This window comes from Propithecus coquereli, unplaced genomic scaffold, assembly GCF_000956105.1.
Source record: "Propithecus coquereli isolate 6110/MARCELLA unplaced genomic scaffold, Pcoq_1.0 Scaffold139, whole genome shotgun sequence".
Taxonomy (NCBI): Eukaryota; Metazoa; Chordata; class Mammalia; order Primates; family Indriidae; genus Propithecus; species Propithecus coquereli.
The window spans coordinates 4,883,915-4,904,702 of NW_012138191.1; the positions used below are offsets into that span (position 1 = coordinate 4,883,915).

Here is a 20,788-nt window from a genome sequence, read left to right on the forward strand (position 1 = left end):
TACACCTCCCTTGTCATTCACCCCTAGAGCTCCTGACTCTCGACTCTCCCCTGCTTCTAGGCAGAATTCCCAGATCCTCATTCCCCGGGAAGGGTTTGGTCTCTGTGACAGCCTTGTGAGTATTTCAGGGCAGGGGCAGCCTTCTACTTCTTTTGCATCTTCCTGTAGAGCAGGACGTTTCCACACGTGATCTCCAAGCCAGGAGCAGCACAACCACCTGGGAATTTGTTGTTAGGGATGCAAATTCTCAGGCCTCACCCCAGTTCGTGGGAATCAGAAACTCTGGTGTGGGGGGTGGGGTGGCCAGCCATGTGTTTAACAAGCCTTCCAGAAATTTCTGATGCAGACTGCAATGCGAAGCCACCAGAGCCTTGTTATAGCTTGGTTCGCAGGAGCTAGTTAGAAATGCAAACTCTTGCACCCCACCCCAGACCAACAGTCAGGACCTGCAGACTCATGTGCACGTTCAAGTGCCCAGAGACCTGCTCCAGGCCAAGAAGGGAGGGATAGTTCTACAGAAGCACAGGTGAATCAAGGACCAGGTGTGGCTTTCCTGTTGAAAATGGGTAGGAACCAAAGGAGGGGACAAAGGATGGAAATACAAGGTCAGTGCGGGATGAGTTGAATCCTGGGGGTGGAGTTTTGGGGAGCCGGAGGGTAAGTTGCCTTTCTTAGGTGGAAATAAATCAGAGAAGGCTTGGGTCAGTCAGCAAGGTCAAGGCTTGAGCCTGCTGGGGCTGAGTCTCCCGCTAGAGTGGGGAGCTGTACGGACCCCAATTTCCCTCCAAAGGCAGAGGACACTTCTTTGGTCTTAGCCCCAGAGTGGGAGGAGGGGAAACAAAGGTGGCAATTGACAGTTCTCCAGAAGATCCCTCTCTGGGGGATTAGACTCAGTAATGTTTATGCTGGTCATTTTTAAATTTATTTTTTTCTTTCTTTCTTTTCCTTTTTTTTTTCCCCCATAAAAATTGCTTTTGCACAACTCACAGGAGTTAGAAGTAACAGGAAGAAATCACGAGGCCCGGGAAAGATACAGATGGATATAATTAACTCTGGTCCTACCAATACCTATGCTTTGAATGATTTAAGTCTTCTCAGTGGGCTACTTTTGAGAAACTATGATTGGTGAACAATGAAAAGTTTATTTTTAAATAATTAGGAAAATGGCAAGAAAGGTAGAGTAAAAATAGCTCTAGAAATTTTTATGTAAGGATCAACTTTGAGGTCCCTAACCCCTACGTTGTTCAAGGGTCAGCTGTACTTTAGAGCTTAAAGTTCATTTTATCAATCAAGAAAATCTATTTCTAAATCCAAGACAGAAAAAAGCTTCTAGAGTGTTCTTCCTGCTACAATAGTGCCATTGCTGTTTATCCAGTGCTAAGAGCACTTAGCTACTTGTGGAAAAAATAAAAAGGCAGCGGAAAAAAACTGCTGGCAACTGGGAAGGACGGACGAGGGTGGGACCAGGAGCAGGTGCACGAACCATCAAGCCATGTCTTGACCGAGGAGTGAGGACTGAAAGTGCCACCTGGTTCAGGTTAACCCCCATATTACCCTGCCCAGACAGGCGAGCACAGGGACAGCAACCGCAAATGCCACAGATGGTGCTCATCTTAGCTCCTGTTTAATTTCAGTCAGATATTAAACATTTATAAATCTCTTATACAATAAAACAAGAACATGCAAAGTTACAAATATAGAAAATATAAAGTCCATGCATATTTCAAAGACAAGTTAATGGTGCCCACTTTGGATTCTTATATAAAACTATTCAGTGCACATTGTAAGCCTACGGACCACGCAAAAAGGTTTCCCACATATTAAGTATTTAGTACCTTACAAAAACAGTTAATGCATTAGATTTTTCAGATGTTAACTGTTCTAAACAAAACTCCTAAGTTTGTCATGTGCAATATGTATTTTATATATTTAATATATATTTTTTTACATAGAATACCCGCACTGTGCAAGCCAATAACATTGCAGAATAGTAATATATATCTGCTAGGTGACGGTATTGAACAATTCAGGGAATAATTTTACCTTACTTAAATAACATGAACAGAATTTCTTTTTCTACTTTGAATGCATTTTTTTTTTCATTCCAATCCAAGGAGGGTATTCTTTGATTCAAAAGCCAATTATGGAGACTAAGGACTCGACTTAACTCTGGTTTTTGACAATTGGGAGACAGAAACACAGAAATGCAAGCACTTCTTTTCCCTGTACGCCAGCCATTCCTTCATTACACAATCCTCTACGATGACTGTGATTTTACAACTGCAGCTTTCCTCGATGTTAAAATCTCCTGGTTTCACCCACACAACGTTTCAATCATTCTGGCTTCCAGGAAATGAACAAAGGAGATTTGCCTTCAGTGTCTAGAAGGTAATCTAATTTTCTGCTGCCTTAATTATCTATAGTTTATGCTACCAAAGAAAGGAATGCCACGTGGAGGTGCTTTCAACATCCAGGATGAGAGGCTGCTTCCAAGGGCACCATTCCCAAATGTTGGATTTTTCAGTCCCAGAAGCCTTTCATGTCTGTTGCAGCTATTCATTACATACATGTCATGTTATTCATTCCCTGTGAATGCATCCTTTGGCCAGATATCTAGACTTGCACCAACATTTACTCCTGATGCAACAGTTCCTATGTAGCCCATACTGCAAAAGGCAAAACATCGCTGCAGTTCTCTACAGACACAGAGCCCGTGCTCCAGCGGGCTAAGCCTGTGGCCCGAGAGTTAAGGAGTTCTAGTTTTGCTTTTTCTTAAATGAGTATCATGCGACCTCTTTCCAAATTTGGCAGAAATGCTGTCAGGTTTTCTGGAAATGGATGAGAAAATTTCTCCAAATTGCTGTGAAATCACTGCTAAGATGGGGCATCCATGTATTGAGCTCCAGTTGCTGAAAAAGCCAAAGGTTTTCAGGCAAAGGTATTTCAGGACTGTTTTGAGATTCATTTTAGCCCCAACCTGTTGCACCAGACCAAAAATAAGTCTAGATTAACCCGTGGTGATTTGCTGTTATACTTACTTGGCCCAGATTAGCATTGGCCCATGAAGGACTCACTTAAAAGGGATTTGAATAAAGAGCATCCTGGGTCTACTTGACATTTCCCAGTGCTCATCAGTGCCAAAGGGATTTATTAGCCTAAGGGGGACAAAGAAGCAAGAATGAGACACCTCCACTAAAAGGGCTACAGGTGAATACCCCTTCCCCCAACCTGGAAAAAGATTAAGAAGATGGTGAAGACAGGAAGACCTTCCTCATCCCACGATCAGGAAGATGAGGAAAGAGATGAGGAGGATCACGGGTGGGGACGAAAACAGGACCATGCTCGAGCCTCTCTGGTAGGCAGCCTCGTACTCCCTCTGGTACTGGGTGACACACATCTGCTCCACCACGCGCTCCATCATCTTGACGTCGGTCTCGGTGAAGTTCTCCCCTTTGGTGGTGGTGGTGACCGTGTGCTGCTTGATGGTGATATTGACGCAGTCGTGCACAAAGCTGTTCTGGCTGCTGTACTGATCCACCGGTTTGTAGTACACTTGGTTGGGGTAACGGTACATGTTTTCGCGATAGTAACGGTCCTCATAGTCATTGCCAAAATGGATGAGGGGCCTGCTCATGGCACTCCCCAGCATGTAGCCGCCAAGGCCCCCCACCACTGCCCCAGCCGCCGCAGCGCCTGCCACGTGCTTCATGTTGGTTTTTGGCTTACTGGGCTTGTTCCACCCACCGTGGGAGCCACCTCCTTGACCCCAGCCACCGCCACCATGAGGCTGTCCCCAGCCACCCCCGTGGGGTTGTCCCCAGCCACCACCATGGGGCTGCCCCCAGCCACCGCCATGGGGCTGCCCCCAGCCGCCGCCCTGGGGTGGGTAGCGGTTGCCTCCAGGGCTGCCTTGCCCCGGGTATCGGCTCCCCCCAGTGTTCCAGCCTCCTCCAGGCTTCGGTCGCTTCTTGCAGAGGCCCACGTCACTCCATGTGGCCACAAAGAGAACCAGCATCCAGGAGCCAAGGCTCACCATGATGACTGATCTGCAAAATGAAGAAGACAAGTGTCAGTGCCCTACATTTATGTTGAAACCACTTAACGTTTGCTGCGTAATGAATGAGTGCACAGTGATGTCTTCAGCTCCTCGGTAAAAGCACTCTTCACGCCCTGCACTTCTCCTCTGCAGCACTGAGGACAAAAGCAATTGTAAATAAAGGGTGAATGCGACTCCTTCTCCTTCTCTAAGGACAAATTTGACCGTAAGTTAATAATGTTTAGCTCTGTTTCCTGGAAAAGTAAGAAAGGTGGAATGCCAACAATGTCATTTATGGTAAAAATAACCTCCCATTGGTAAGCTGCATCTGGACGGGGAGAACCATAACTCCTGGGGGGGTGTTGCCATAGCTTTGAGCTTCTTTAGAGCAGTGATTCTTGTAAACAGGTATATCCTTGTGAAGCTGTGCCCGTTGGGCTGCCATAGGGGATACTGGCTCTTATAGGGGATGGGCTTCTATGCCAAAGAGAACCCTTTACCCACCAACGTGGACCTCATTCCCTTGTACCTGAGCAGTCACTTGTTGGGGCTAGGGGTGAAGACAAGTCCCTGGTTGCTGTGGACCACTGTGAGTACCCTTTTGAGGAACCTGAGGCCAAGTGGGGCCTATGAAGGTCTTGTGTGAGTCTAATGTCTAGTTAGGATGACAGTAATTAAATAACTGCAAATAGCTGGCTCAATGTCTTCTTTCCTCTGCAGGAATGTAGGCAGGAAATAAGTCTCTCTTGTTTGCTGCTGTATCCTCAGGGGCTAGGGCAGTGCCTGGCACAGAGCAGGACACAATAGATATTTGTTAAGAAATTAATATCCCCTGAGCACACAAATGCCAAGAATTTCCTCAAAGGAATTCTCAATACAATTCTACTAGAAACAGGAAACATCCAGGATTTTGAAAGTCCCCTTGTAAATTCATCTCTCTTTCTAGACAGACAGACAGACAGGTAGACAGATGGGGCTGCTCAAAGTGGGGGAAACGAGCCGTGTTCACAAGCTAGGCAGTTACTTGCTCACTGAGTGAGTTTTAATTCAACATTTAATGTTTTATGAGTGATTTATTTTCTTCTAATTTGTGATACAAAAGAAATGTTTCTTATATAAAGGGGCTAGCACAGTTTAGAAAACAACAAACAAACCAAATATCCTGGACGACAATTTTATGCTCTTTTGCAGAATGTACATCATCAAATTAAAAATCTCCTTTCAGGCCGGGGGCAGCGGCTCACGCCTGTAATCCTAGCACTCTGGGAGGCCAAGGTGGGAGCATCACTTGAGCTCAGCAGTTTGAGACCAGCCTGAGCAAGAGTGAAACCCCCATCTCTACTAAAAAAAAAAAAAATAGAAAAAATTAGCCGGGCCTGGTGGTGCACACCTGTTGGGAGGGTGAGGCAGGAGGATCGCTTGAGCCTGGGAGTTCGAGGTTGCAGTGAGTTATGATGACGCCACTGCACGCTAGCTGGGGCAACAGAGACTCTATCTCTGAAAAAAAAAAAAATAACAAATCTCCTTTCAGATTAAAGATCTCACCATGGGCGCTCAGTTCTGAGGGCAGAGATCAAAGACACATAGTAGAATGATTATTAAACAGTATCTACTGTACCCTACATCAAACCATATGCTCCAAAATATCACTGTATAAAACCTAAAATGCCATATGCTGTAACAGTGAAGTTAGTCTTGTCCCCAGCACTGGGATTATCTGTAAATTTTCTTTTTAATTAAAAAATAATTTATCATATCCTGCAGAGCTAACAATTAAATTGGATAATAGTCATAGAAAGAATTACTAAACAAATAATTGAATTGACATCCTGCTTATGTTTCTACTAACATTATGGAAATCAGAAGGGCTTTACTTATGACTTGGTGGTCATAAGCAAATCAAAATATATTTGAAAGTTACAAGTCGAGTTAAAGTACTCAGATCATGCCTACTAGGATTTTGGAGGCTCTTTTGGGTGGGGGTTTGAGGGGCAGGGTCCTGGGACATGCTGACTGGGCCCACTCCTGCCCCCACACTTCCTGGCTCCTGGTCTTTGCAGGCCTGCTTCTCATGGGGCCCAGCTCTTAGCCTCCCCATTGCTCACAAAGAAGGAAACCACCCCCTGAGTCAATAAGTCCCAATTTAAAGAGGTTTTATGTCAACAACTTCTTCACTCACCCCAGTAAGCCAAATCCAGCCAATGCCCTGGAGTTATTCTTGAATTTTCTCTTGCAGCATACATTGGATCTATCAGCAAATCTTGGCAGCTCTATCTTGAAAATAAACCCTAAGCCCCTCAGCCTCTCACATTTTCCAACATGACCATCGCTTCTCACCTGACTCCTTCAACAGCCTCCCAACCAGCCTCTGTTTCCCTCCACCCCCACTGTGCATCCTCCTTTTAATATGCATGTTACATCTTGCCACTTCCTTGTCCTCCAGTGGCGAGTGGTCCTCCTTTGTCCTATGCATAAAACGCAAAGTCCTGGCTATGAGGACTGGGCCCCACATGACCTGGGCCTCTGCTGCTCCACAAACCTGACAAGTGTGGCCTTCCCTGGGCCTGGAAGGCGCTTCCTCCAGCTACTCAAGCTATTCATATCTGCTTGAATGTCATCTCAAGGGACTCTTCACACCACTCTACCTAAAAGAGCATCCCTACCCTACTTCCTTTCCCCTTGCCCTGCTTCATTTTTCTCTGGAGCAGTTTTGGCTACTTGATATATCATTTATCGTATGCTTATTGTTCATCTTCTCCACTGGAGCGTAAGCTCCTCCAAGACAGGGGTTTGGTTTTGTTCACAGCAGTGTTCCCAGACATAGCGCCTGACACATAGACATGCTAAATAAATGCTGAATGAACGAATGTGAAAATATCTAAAATAAAACATAAGGAATAATCAAACTATTAATAAAAATGAAATATTTATACTGGATTCCAAAAGAGAACCATGCTTACAAATTTACAAAACATTCTTTTCTGCAATGGCCAGCTAATATCAATTCAGTTAACACACTGGCTGCTACCCTGGAAAAAAAATTTTTCCTTGGGGCCATGGTGTTTTATTAGGAAAATAGAATACAAACTTTGACAACAAAATGATCCTTTCTAATTTCACGAAAAATTTGTTATTTTTTATTGTTTTCTGTGCATGAGTTATATGCAACTTGAAAAAACAGTTCATACGGCTCGCAAGTGTTGAGTGTGGGCTCACAAGAGACGTGTGAGTTACATATGCTTCACGAGGCCCCAGCTCAAAACTAGCGTGAGTTAAATACAAGTCACATGGCAGTTAATGTGTTAAATAAACATTTATTTCATGTGTCAGCCACCATGATGGACTCTGGCTGGCTAGAGCTGTTACCTGAGATGAGCAAGATGGGAGAAAAAGGACGCCTCAGGGGAATGAGTCTGAGTAGGGCTTTGCACAGGCCTGTTTAAGGCTGTAAGAGTTACGGCTCCGTGACTCACGGAGACACATTGACAGGCGATGACACAGCACAGTGAGGGAGGCACAGAGGAGAGCAACTGGGCACAGACGGCAGATGGGGCCAGACAGCTTTGGAGTGGAGATGGACACCGGCAGGTCTGGGGACCTTGCATCTAAGATACTCCCTGTGAACTGTCAGGTTGTGGCCTAGGTCTCTGGCATGTTCCAAGATATTCAATGAAGTATTTAATAATGGTCAATGCCTATCTATCTCTCAGAAGAACACTAAAAATACTCTTCGAAACAAGACAAGATGTCCACTGTTTCAGAACTCAAGTTCCTGTCCAATGCCACATGCAAAGGCAAAGAAGTAACAGGTATAAGAACTGCAAGGAAAGAGCTCAGGCTGACATTATTTGTAATTAATGTGATCATGCACATAGAAAATCCAATAGAATCAACAGAGGTAACATGAGAACCAATACTAGAGTTCAGTAAGCTTGTGGGATACAAGATCAGCTTACAATAATCAACAGTATTTTCCTGTAATAACTGACTAGAAGAAAAGACAGATAGTCACAATAACAACCAAACTGTAAAGTATCTAGGAATTGACTTAACTAAGAAAAGATAAGATTTCCATGGGGGGAAAAAATTAAAATTCTAATATAAAGAACTTAGAAGATGATCTGAGAAAATGGAGAGGGAGTCCACGGTCTCTACTGGGATAATTCAGAATTATAAAGATGTCAATTATCTCCAAATGAACTGGTAATTTCAATAAAATGCCAATCAAAATTCCAGGTGGATTTTTCTGAGGAATTCAATCAGTTTTCATGAGAAAAGAAATGTCCATGAATAAAAAAGTTAACCTTAAAAAAAAGAGTAAAGAGGAAGGAATCTGTCCTATCAGACACAAAATCATACTGCAAAGCCACAATAATAAAGACTGGGTGGTAAAAGTTCAGGAAGAGACCAATAGATAAGGAGGTTCAGAGATAAACCCACGTATATATATTTTAACAGGGACTTGATCTACATAAAGTGGGCACCACAAATCAATGAAGAAGGAAGGTTTGATGCTACTGGGAAAATGGAGAAAAAGAAAACTGGATCCCTAATATCACATGCAAAAGTGAACTTCAGATGGATCAAAGACCTGCATGTGAAAGCTACAAATAAGGCATTAGAAGAAAATATGGGCAAATGTCTTTGTGACCTGGAGGAGGAGTGGGTGAAAAAGTTTTTGGTTTTTTTTTTGAAACAGCATCTCCCTCTGTTGCCCAGGCTGGAGTGCAGTGGCCCAATCATAGCTCACTGCAGCCTTGAACTGGGCTCAAGGGATCCTCCCACCTCAGCCCTCTGAGTAGCTGGGACTACAGGTGTGCACCACCGCACCTGGCTACATTAAAAAATTTTTTTTGTAGAGACAGAGTCTCACTATGCTGCTCAAGCAGGAGGACTTGAACTCCTGGCCTTAAGTGATCCTCTTGTTTCAGCCTCCCAAAGTGCTGAGATTGCAGGCGTAAGCCACTGAACCTAGCCCTAGGGAAGAACTTTTTAACAGAACGTACAAACCATAAGGCAAATGATTAATGAATTTGATTACATAAAAATTAAGGATTCTTATTCAACACTATGAAGAAAACTATGGCCAAAGTTAACAGAAAGAGTACACTATGGTAAAAGCTATTTGTAGTATTTAAAACCAACAGAGGATTCATTTCTAGAACCTACAAAGAATTCTTGCAATTCATAACAGACAGTAATTCTGGTAGAAAAATGGCCAAAAGATATGAGCTGATAATTTACAGAAAAGGAAAACCCAAAAGGATACGAAAAGATAATCAAAATCATGAAGAATCCAATAAAAAATGAGACCAAAAAAAGATATATCACTCACTTATGCTTATAAGGCTAGCAAAAAAAAAAAAAAGGAAGTTGAATAATGTGGGGGGGGATACAGGAACTCACATGGCTATCAGAGGAGCATGGATACTACAGCTGAATAGAAAGAATGAAATAAATTAAACGATTGTTCTCAAAAAAGAAGAAAACAGAAAAACTTCATGATAATCTGTCATAAAGAAATAATAGACACAAAAGTAGAATTTAATAAATAAAACCCCCCAAAATGTGAAATTTCTAACTAAAATCAAGAGTTGTTTAAAAATGTAAGATATATATATCACTAGAAAACACAGCATCTCTATACTGGGAATAAGAAGAGGGAAATAATCCTAAAAAGAGGCGGCTTTAAAAGGATAACAACAAATTACTGTATACAACTTTGTTTTATGAATTAAAAATCTGTGTGAGATGGATTGCCTTTCTATTAAAATATAAATTACAAAGATCAACTTTAGAATTAATTTATTCAATGACTATTTATGGAATAGCTAGTATGTGACAGTCTAAAAAAATTAGAAAACTAGAATTGATCAATAACCATAGAAGGAATATAGAAAAAAAGCTGTCAAAAACTACATATTGTAATGTAATATTTACAGTACAATAACTTTTTGGTAGGTTTTACACATATTTTAAGTGTCTTCTCAGGGTCTAGCATTGTGCTAGGGGGTGAGGACACCATGGTGAATAAGATACTTAGCTTGGTCAGTTCAAGGACCAAGAAGATCAGTTGTCCAGAGCCTTATTAAAAAGAGGGCAAGTGACTCTGAGACTGGAGAGGTGGGTGAGGCCAGAGCATGAGGACCTCGCGGGGCATAGAGAGAAGTTTCCATTTTATTCTGAACACTGGGGCAGTGGAGAGTGTTATAAGGCCTTGGTAGGAAAGTAACCTCACAGCATTGTTTTTTCAAAAGCTCACTCTGATTGTTGTGTAAAGAAGAAAATTTTGGCGGCAAGAAAGGAAACAGGGAGACCAGTAAGGAAACTATTGAAGGGAGATGGTGGTGGGGCCTGGGATGGCATCAGTGTAGCTGATGAGCTGCAAACAAATGAGTTGGATTTTGCAAAGAGAACCAGTAAGACTTGCTGACAGAGTGGATGGAGGAGTGAGGGTTGTCCAGGTTTGTGGCTTTCGTAACCGGATGGATGGCAGTGATGCCATCTACCAAAATAGGAGAAACTGGTGGGGGGCCATGTTTGGGAAAGAAACCTAAAACTAAGAGTTTTAGTTTGGACACATCAACTGTGGCACATGTATGAGACATTCGGGTGAGAGTATCAGTTTAGGTGATTGTTAAAAGAATCTGGAACTCAGTGGAGATAAAAACACTTGGGCATCTTCACCTGATGTGTAGTGCTTATAGCCAATGGGATAAAAAGTAAGATTCAAACTGCAGTGTTCAGGCTGGCACTCTTAGCCACCCTGCTACAGAGCCTCCAGCAATGTGGGTGCCAAATCCAAAAAAAAAAAGAAGTAGAAAAAAAAAAGAAAAATACCACCCAACTGATTTTAGCAGTTTAGTAAAAGAAGAATACATTGTGATCAATAAGGATTATTTTAGGAATATAAGAATGGCTCAAAATCAGAAAAATTAATGGGATAAGGAGAAAAAATGTTTCTGCATTGAAAAGCTTTTAATTAAAATCAACATCCATTCCTGATTTTTTAAATTTTTAAACTATTTTAAGAAGTTTCTGCAGGACTAGAAAAGTAGTCTCTTTCCATCATAAAGAACTGCCATCACAAAGACAAAGCCCATCCACTATTATAATTTTAGGAGGAAAGGCATTCCTGTTAAAGTGGTGAACAAGGCAATTACACAACCCATCGCTGCTGTTATTTTAGATTGTTCTGGAAGTTCATGTGGATATGGTATTCTATCTGGAAAATCCAGGAAAATCATCCAAATATGTCTTAGAATAAATTAGTGAGCCCATTAAGGTGGCAGTTTTTGAAATAAATATAAAAAACCAGTGAGTCCCTAAATCAGCTATAATTAGAAGGCTTAGTGGGGAAAAACATTCCAATCGCAATGGCAATAAAAACTTTAAAATATCTGGGATTTAGTCTAAAAATAAATAGTAGGATTTATATGAGGAAAGCCATAAAATTGTACTAAGACATAAAAGAAGACTGGAAAAAGAGAAAGACATATAACATTTTTGGCTGGGAAAACCGACCTTGAAAAATACCAGTTCACCTACAAATAATCCATGAAGTCAATACAATTTTTGACCCAACACAAAGGGGATTTTGTAATTCCTTAGATTCTAGGAATCCCTTGGATTTTAGACAGATCATCCAGATAGAAAATCAGTAAGGAAACATCAAACTTAAACTATACTCTAGACCAAATGGGCCTAAACAGACAAATACAGGACATTCTATCTAACAGACACAGAATACACATTATTCTCTATTGCACACGGAATATTCTCCAGGATAGATCATATATTAAGCCACAAAACAAGTTTTAGCAAATTTAAGATTCTAATCGTATCAAGTATTTTCTCTCACCACAATGGTGTAAAACTAGAAATCAATTACAGAACTTCAGAAAATTCACAAATACATGGAAATTAAACGACATGCTCCTGCACAACCAATGGGTACATTAAGAAATTAAAAGGAAAATTTAAAAATTTCTTGAGACAAACAAAAATGGAAACATGTCCCATACCAAAATGTATAGGATTCAGCAAAAGCAATTCTAAGAGGGAAGTTTATAGTAATAAACATGTACATCAAAAAGAAGAAAGATCTCAAATAAGCAACCCAATTTTGTACCTTAAGAAACTAGAAAAACAAGAATAAACTAAGTCCAAAATTAATAGAAGGAAGGACATAATAAATATTAGAGTAGAAATAAATGAATAGAGACTAGAAAACTAACAGAAAAGATTAAGGAAATGAAGGATTGATGTTTTGAAAAGATAAAATTGACAAACCTTTAGCTAACATAGAAAAAAAAGGGAGAAGACACAAAATCAGAAATGAAAAAGGACACATGACAACAGATATCAAGGACATACGAAGGATCACAGGAGACTATTGTAAACGATTACATGCCAACAAATTGGGTAACCTAAAAGAAAATTCCTAGACACATATAACATATCAAGACTGAATTATGATGAAATAGAAAATCTGAAGAGTAAGGAGTAAGGAGATTCAAGTGGTAATAAAAAGTCTCCCATCAATGAAAAGCCCAGGACCTGATGGCTTCACAGCTGAAATTTACCAAACATTTAAACTAATACCAGTTCTTTTCACACTCTTCCAAAAGTTGAAGAGAAAGGAATATAGCCAAATTCATTTTATGAAGCCAGCTTTGCCCTGATAACAACTCAAAGAACTAAAAGAAAAGAAAACTATAGGCCAATATCCCCAATGAGCATAGAGGCAAATATCCTCAACAAAATACTAGTGAACCAAATGCAACACTACAGTAAAAAGTTCACACACCATGATCAAGTGGTATTTTATTCCTGGGATTCAAGGATGGTTCAGCATATAAAAATCAATAAATGTGATACACCACATTAACAGAAAGAAAGATAAAAATCATAGGATCATCTCAATAGATGCAGTAAAAGCACTTGACAAAATTCAACACCCTTTTATGATAAAAACATTCAACGATCTAGGTATAGCAGGAATGCACCTCAACATAGTAAAAGCCATTTATGAAAAATCCACAGCTGACATCATACTCAATGGTGAAAAAGCTGGACGATTTTCCTCTAAGCTCAGAAACAAGACACGGATATCTCCTCACATCACTTCTATTAATGTTTAATATATGCTGGAAGTCCTAGCCAGAGCAATTAGGCAAGAGAAAGAAATAAAAGGCATCCAAATTACAAAGGAAGAAGTTAAACTGTTCCTGTTTGCAGATGACATGATCTTATATAGAGAAAACCCTAAAGACTCCTCCAAAAAAGTGTTAGAATAAACAAATTCAGTAAAGTTGCAGGATATAAAATCAACATATAAAAATCAGTAGCACTTCTATACACTAATAACAAACTATGTGAAAAATATGTCAAGAAAATAATCCTATTTACAATAGCTACAAAAAAAATCAGTAATAAATTTAACCAAGGAGTTGAAAGATCTCTACACTGAAAACTATAAAACACTGATGAAAGAAATTGAAGATGACACAAATAAATGGAAAGATATCCCATGTTCAGGGATTCGAAAAACTGATATTGTTAAAATGTCCATACTATCCAAAGTGAGCTACAGATTCAGTGCAATCCCTATCAAAATACCAATGTCATTCTTCATAGAAATATAAAGAACAATCTTAAAATTTGTATGGAATCACAAAAGACCCTCAATAGCCAAAGTGATCTTATGCAAAGAGAACAAAGCCGGTGGCATCACAATTCCTGATTTCAAAATACACTACAAAGATATAGTAACCAAAGGAGCATGGTACTGGAATAAAAACAGACACATAGACCAACGGAACACAGTAAACAGCCCGAAAATAAATTCACACATATACAGCCAACTGATTTTTGACAAAAGTGTCAAGAACACACAACGGAAAAAAGTCTCTTCAAAAAATTCTGTTGGGAAAACATGGATATCCACATGGAGAAGAATGAAATTAGACCCTTATCTCACATGATATACAAAAATCAACTCAAATCTATTAAGACTTAAATATAAGACCTGAAACTATAAAACTACCAGAAGAAAACACAGGGGAAAAACTCCACGACATTGTTCTGGGTAATGATTTTCTTAAATATGACCTCAAAGGCATAGGCAACAAAAGCAAAAACAGACAAATGGGATTACATAAAACTAAAAGCCTTTTGCACAGCAAAGGAAATAAGCAACAGAGCAAAGAGACAACCTGCAGAATGGGAGAAAATATTTGCAAACTATCTATCTGATAAGGAGTTAATATCTAAAATATGTAAGGGACTCAAACGACTCAATAGCAAGAAAACAAATAACTCAATTAAAAAATGGGCAAGAAACCTGAATAAACTTTTCTCAACAGAAGATATACAAATTGCCAACAGGTATATAAAAAAATGATCAATATCACTAATCATCAGAAAGATGTAAATCAAAACTACAATGAGATATCACCTCACTCCTGTTAGAATGGCTATTATCAAAAGGAGAAAAGATAAGATGTGGAGAAAAGGAAACCCTTGTACATCGTTGGTGGTAATATAAATTAGTACAGCCATTATGGAAAACAGTATGGAGGTTCCTGAAAAAACTAAAAATGAAACTACCATATGACCTAGCGATCCCACTACTGGGTATATATCCAAATATATAATCGAAGGAAAGGAAATCAGTATGTTGAAAGGATATCTGCACTCCCATGTTTGTTGCAGCAGTATTCACAATAGCCAAGATATGGACTCAACCTAAGTGTCACACAGGCACAAAAAGAGAAATGCCACATGATCTCATGCAAATGTGGAACCTAAAAAAGTTGATCTCATAGAAATAGAGAGTAGAATAGAGTTACCAGAGGCTGAGGCAGTTGGGGTGAGTGTTGGGGAGATGCTGGTCAAAGGATTTATAATTAGTTAGATAGGAGGAGTAAGATCATGAGATCTATTGCATAGCATAGTGACTATAGCTAATGATGAAATATTGTATTCTGGCCAGGTGTGGTGGCTCACACCTGTAATCCTAGCACTCTGGGAGGCTGAGGCGGGCGGAGTGTTTGAGCTCAGGAGTTCGAGACCAGCCTGAGCAGGAGTGAGACCCCGTCTCTACTAAAAAAAGAAATAGAAAGAAATTATCTGGACAACTAAAAATATATAGAAAAAATTAGCCGGGCATGGTGGCGCATGCCTGTAGTCCCAGATACTCGGGAGGCTGAGGCAGTAGGATCGTTTGAGCCCAGGAGTTTGAGGTTGCTGTGAGCTAGGCTGACGCCACGGCACTCACTCTAGCCAGGGCAACAGAGTGAGACTCTGTCTCAAAAAAAAAAAAAAAAAAGAAATAATGTAGTCTTCAGAAGTGCTAAGAGAGGAATGTTAAGTGTTCTCACCACAAGAATGATAACTATGTGAGGTTATACATATGTTAATGGATAAGATTTAACCATTCTACGATATATGCATACTTTAAAACATCATGTTGTACACAATAAATACATATGCAATTTTATCTGTCAACTTAAAAAATAAATAAATAAACAAATTGAAAAACAATTCAAAGGGGATTTTAAAGAACATTATGGGATGATACTCAGAATTAAGAGGACTGAAGAAATTTTTGAATGAGAAGATAATGCCCATGCACGTGTCTGCCGGGTGTTAGAACACAAAACTGCAATAAGATCATGTGGCATTGGTGCATGACCAGAATGGCAGAGCAATGGAACTAGATCCAGTGCTTTACAAGATCCCTAAATTACCCCATTCATCTTATTCCCATTTATAGATGGGGATTGAGAGTCAGAGCTGGTAAGAACTTGTCCCAAGGTTGTAACAGCTCCAGGTGACAGAGCTGAGATCCAAATATAGCAACCAAAGCCTTCCCACCCATTGAGGTAGTGTGCTGAGGGCCAAACTTCAGATACTCAGAACAATACTTTACAGTCTAAGGCTTAAATTGGCCTGGTTAAATTGGCAAGTGGCAAGGATCAAACATTCCTCTACGCTCGCTCCACACTGTCCCTTGTCTTTCCTGAGCTAAGTAAACTCACTTGTCCCATTTTAATCTTTTGATGTCATTTCCTCTTAAAGAATTTGATGTAAGCTGTATACAATTTTGCAAACAATTTTGAGGTAGGGGTTTTCTACTGGCACCCTGAGGCCCAGCCCTGGATTGAATAAGGCAAAGGGTCCCCAACATGGTCCATCATCAAAATTACCCGAGGAACTTTTAAAAAACATTATTGCTGGAACCTATCCCAGGCCAATCTGAGACTGTCTAGTGATGGGATTTGGGAATCTATAAAAGAGTCCCAGGGAACTGGCGTGTGTAGCCAGGCTTTGGAGCTAGGTCCTCAGGAATCTAATCCTTAACATTCATAATGTTTTTCATAAAAGGGTATCCCTCTTTTGAAGTGACCACACAATACTGTAACAGCAAGAAACAGAATATAGTAGGAGAAAAAGGACTGTTTAACAAATTGAGAAAAAAAAAAAATCCCCAACTGTGAGAAGTGCTGCACATACACTTCAGGATTATTTTATAATGCTGTAGCCATCACCGGCTTAGATACAGACGTGTTTTGAATGTTTAATATGCAGCAGTTCACTGCTGATATAGTAGCCTTGGAAGAGGAAATAAGATCTGAAAAGGGAGAATAGACAAGGTAAGTTAAAACTACAGTCTAGAGATCCTTTAACCTTGGTTTTGTCAGTTGATTGAGAGGCATGTTCAGTGTCAATGTGGTGCAGAAATGTTAGTTATATTATTGTTGTTGTTTTTTAATTTTAGTTTTAAAATCATTGCTGCCTTACATAATTCAGCGTGATTCTTTGTCTGTGGCCCTTTCTCTGCAAAATTAAGCTGATGATGATACAATTAGGTGTGAATTACACAGATAGACCCCAGTGGCCTCTGGAACAAGGGCTTGTGATCACAGCCTTTCCTGACCCTTATTTTATGTGACAGTTGGTGACTTTCAACCATCACAAGACCACAGAGGTTCTGCAGGGTACATACAATCTGTTGTGGCTCAGTTAAACTGGATTTGTGCCTCCAGGAACACAGAATGCTTCAGCGTGGCTGAAATTGTTCGGTTTTGACATATATTCAGGAGTCCTTAAAAACAAAAAAGAAAAAACTAAATTGAGAAATCTAAGAACTGATTTTTAACAAGAAAAAATCTAATAAACAGATTACCAAACCACTAATTAAATCCACTTCAGTAAAAAAAATGGAACAATATTTGAAAAAGGAAACAAGATCAGCTAAAAATGTTCTATTTTAAGAAGCAAACATGATAAAGATCTCTCCTTCTTTCTCCCACACACAGAAAACTGTGGGTCCATTTCATTTTAAAAATGGAACCCTGTGATCTATTTTAAAAATCTCATTATTTAGTGAAGGCAATACATTCACAAAAAGAAAATTAAGATCACTTATAATTTCTATTAAATCTATCATTTTCTGTGTTTTTCCTTTCCGATTTTTCACATTTGCATTCATGTTTGAGTAAGTATACAGTTTAGTAACCTGCACTTTGACTTAGTTTTTTTCCCTGCATATCACAGGTTCCAAAATCATGATTTTTGATGGTTATATAATGTCCCGTTCAGTTAATGTGTCACGATTTTCTTAGCTACTACCCTGCTGTTACACATTCAGGTTGTTTCCCAGTTGGTTCTCATTTTAGATCATCCTGTTCGGAATATGCGCCTGCATATGGCTTTTTTTTTTTTCCTTGTTTGTTTCTTCCATTGCAGGTAAATTCCCAGGAGTAAGGTTTCTGGGTCACAGCTTCCAACTTCTGAATGCATCACCAGATTGCTTTACAAAAGGTTTGTACTGCTTCAAAATGTCCCCAGTGGGGTGTGAATGGGAAAAAGGATAAAGTATAGACACCAAGGGCCAGTTTTACATAGCTGGTTAAAGTTAATCTTCACAACAAATCCTGGAAGTAGATATCATTTCCTCCATTCTATGAATGAACAAAAGGAAGGTTAGGAAATTAGGTGACCTGTCCAAAGTCACAAAGTTGACTGCAGAACCATCTTTCTTAACCCAAAGCCCTGCCACTTCCCTGGACATCTGAATATGCCAAGTTTTGGGCAACCTTCCAATAGGGGTTGCTGTTAGTATGACTGTTGTTTTTGTTAATTTAATAGACCTAAAATGATAACCCAAAATTGTTCTAATTTACATTTTATTCTGCAAATGATTCATCATTTCGCCATTTATTATAATCTTAATAATTTCCTTTTGCAAGTATGAAAAACTTGGGTCAGATACAAACAATATACAAATCACACCCTACTCTGCTTTCTTTCCCTTTCAGGGTAGTTCTTTTTCATTGTAAGAGCTTCTTACAATGTATTTGTGCAGGTAAAATTGTTCTTTTTCATGGGTGAATTTTTTCTTTCTTCTTCAAATCTAAGAGAGTTGTTAATCTTTCCAGAGACCTCACATTTTTATTCCATTTTCTGTTCCTATTTTTTCTGATAATTAGATTTTTAAAATCTTTAATCATATTCTACCTGGAGTTTTTCGCAAGGAAAAGAGAAATGTCTCAAATATTCTGCATGTGGGGAACTGCTTATTAAACCGTGATGCTCTAAGTACAAGAAAATAACGCAGCCATGGAGATCATCATGATTACAGCGGTGCAATTGCACTGCGTCGTGTATGAATCTGGAGGCGAGGACACAAGAACAGAAGGCTGTGGCTTTGCGATGGTGATGGGTGTAACGGTGGTTAATTACACGGTAAAAAATATTCGCTACAGCTATTACAAAGAGAAAAGGAAAAAATCCTTAAAAAGGACAGTAAAAATGGATTTATCCCCATTGTTTAATAATGAAACGTGAACACGCCTGCCGCACAGGTGAAGAGCCTGGTTTCCCGAGGGCCCTGATGGCCAGGTTCTCCTCGGTCACACCTGCGGCCGCCCTGGGGGTCTTCGGCGGACCTAGCCGCGGGAACGGAGGGCTGGGCCTCCCTGAGACCCCTCCCCGCCGAGGCCGGAGGCCCCGCCTACGCCCCCTGGTGTTCTAAGGGTGGCGAGAGCGGCCCGGCAGCCACCCCCAGGATTGCTCCAGCCGCGGGGACCAAGGGCGGGGCCGCCTCTCGGGAGGAGCTCGGCGCCCGGGGGAGGCCCCCAGGCGTCCCTGCCTCAGCCCGGGCCCGGGGGCCAGCACCTGCTTCCCCATCCCCCAGCGCACCCTCTGGACATCGAGAGGCGCCCGGCCTTGCCAAAGGGCGTCCCCGCCCCTGACCCCGGCCTCTGCGCGCCGGTTCCTAGGGGCAGCCAACTGGCGGGGAGCGGGAGCCCTATGCCCCCCGGGAGTCCCTCCTCGGCTCTCCTGGCCGAGCGCTCCAACCACGCCCGTCGGCGGCCCTCCTGGAGTCTCCCGGCCGCCGGCGATCGCCCCCACTTTCCCGGACCTGCGGCCCGTGGGGCCGCGCGACTCGCGCATCCCGCATTCACGCGGGGAAGAGGAGCGACTAGACACCTCGCCACCACCGACGTCCCTCGGAGGAGCCCCACCAGCTCCCCTCAACCCCCACTCCGAATAAATGGGGGCTTTCATAACCCGAAAATCCAAGCCAAGCAGCGTCATCCGAAAAGTGACCGGCACACGGGGCAGGCCTGAGCCGCACCACGCGCCCCCAGCCCCTCCTCACTGTCAAGGTCCGACCCGCCCGGCCGTGCGCCCCAGCGCCCGGGCTCTCACTCGGCCTCCGCGGCTGCCCCGCCGCACCCCAGTTCTCGGGACTCCTGCCCCCACCCACGCCCCCCGCTGTGTTTACCGGCCTCGGTCGGGAGGAGAAGAGAAGCAGCTCGCCGCGCCGAGGCTGTCAGCGACTGGAGCGGAGGGAGCCGACGCGCGCCGCCAGAGAGGAGGAGCCGGGGGCGGGGAAGGGAGGCGGTGGCGTTCGCGGGCGGAGGTCCGCCCGGGGACCAATTACCGCGCGGCGTCGCGCACACTCGGGTGCCTCCGGCGTGCGGCCGCGGAGGTGTACGCTAAGGGTGCAGCGCTTTCAAGCAGAGCCCGGAATGAGTCACCGGAAAAACGAGTTGAGATTTGCTTAAACACTGGCATCGGTTGATACCTCCTCGGGTGCCATCGCTCCCTGACATTGCTCATTGACTATAAAAATCATCTTTAATTGGAAATTCGGTCCAAAGTCCCAGATCCCCGTTACATAATGGAGAACTCGAGACATGAATGGTTAGGGAATGAGAAAGCAATTTCTGGAATTTTGGTAACCAGAAATTTCTAAAGAGGAAAAAAAATTGCTCACCTTGGATTGATCCCAATAATTATGGATTGTCACATAAACCATTAGAATTTGAGGTCCAGAAAGGGCACACCAGTTCCTTCTTTTATTCACTTTCTTGCTCCTTATTTTACGCATTTATTCACTTGCTCCTTATTTTACGCAAAAGAGATGATATAGATTGTGATACTGACAAATAACGTGCACTGCATGTAACAAGCCCGCACATTACCTGAGGTATCGTGTATGAAGCAGGTGTGTTATCGCTTACGATTCCTGCTGAGACATTAGGTAGGGGCTTGTTTCATTGAAAGGAGGACCAGGGATGAAGTGATGGAAGGACAGGAAGTAGAGTTAGGGCGACCGTATAAATTATAACCCAAATCGGGTCACTTTTGAGAGTGAAAGGGGCATCAGGTAGGCCTGTCACGGGGAAAATGGGATATTTAGTGTCCTCGCTGTGGGCTGTGAGAGGCTTACGG

The 20,788-nt window shown here is 41.7% G+C and overlaps 1 protein-coding gene across 2 annotated transcripts; it reads right to left on the bottom strand.

Moving 5' to 3' along the window:
* Positions 1-1,602: 1,602 nt before the first annotated feature.
* Positions 1,603-20,047, bottom strand: PRNP (prion protein). Of its 2 annotated transcripts, XM_012639270.1 has the most exons (3): positions 19,836-19,904; positions 17,049-17,147; positions 1,603-4,046 (listed from the first exon to the last, which is right to left on the bottom strand). In XM_012639270.1, exon 3 carries the CDS (start codon positions 4,034-4,036, stop codon positions 3,272-3,274), a length of 765 nt encoding a protein of 254 aa, XP_012494724.1. In that variant the 5' UTR covers positions 4,037-4,046; positions 17,049-17,147; positions 19,836-19,904; the 3' UTR covers positions 1,603-3,271. The 2 variants fall into 2 exon arrangements, with proteins under 2 accessions (XP_012494724.1, XP_012494723.1); XM_012639269.1 differs by lacking the exon at positions 17,049-17,147 and having other exon boundaries at positions 19,836-20,047.
* Positions 20,048-20,788: the final 741 nt, after the last annotated feature.

What these genes read in the sequence shown, in the direction of transcription:
- PRNP (XM_012639269.1), bottom strand. Translation starts at nt 4,036, where the DNA reads ATGGTGAGCCTTGGCTCCTGGATGCTGGTTCTCTTTGTGGCCACATGG.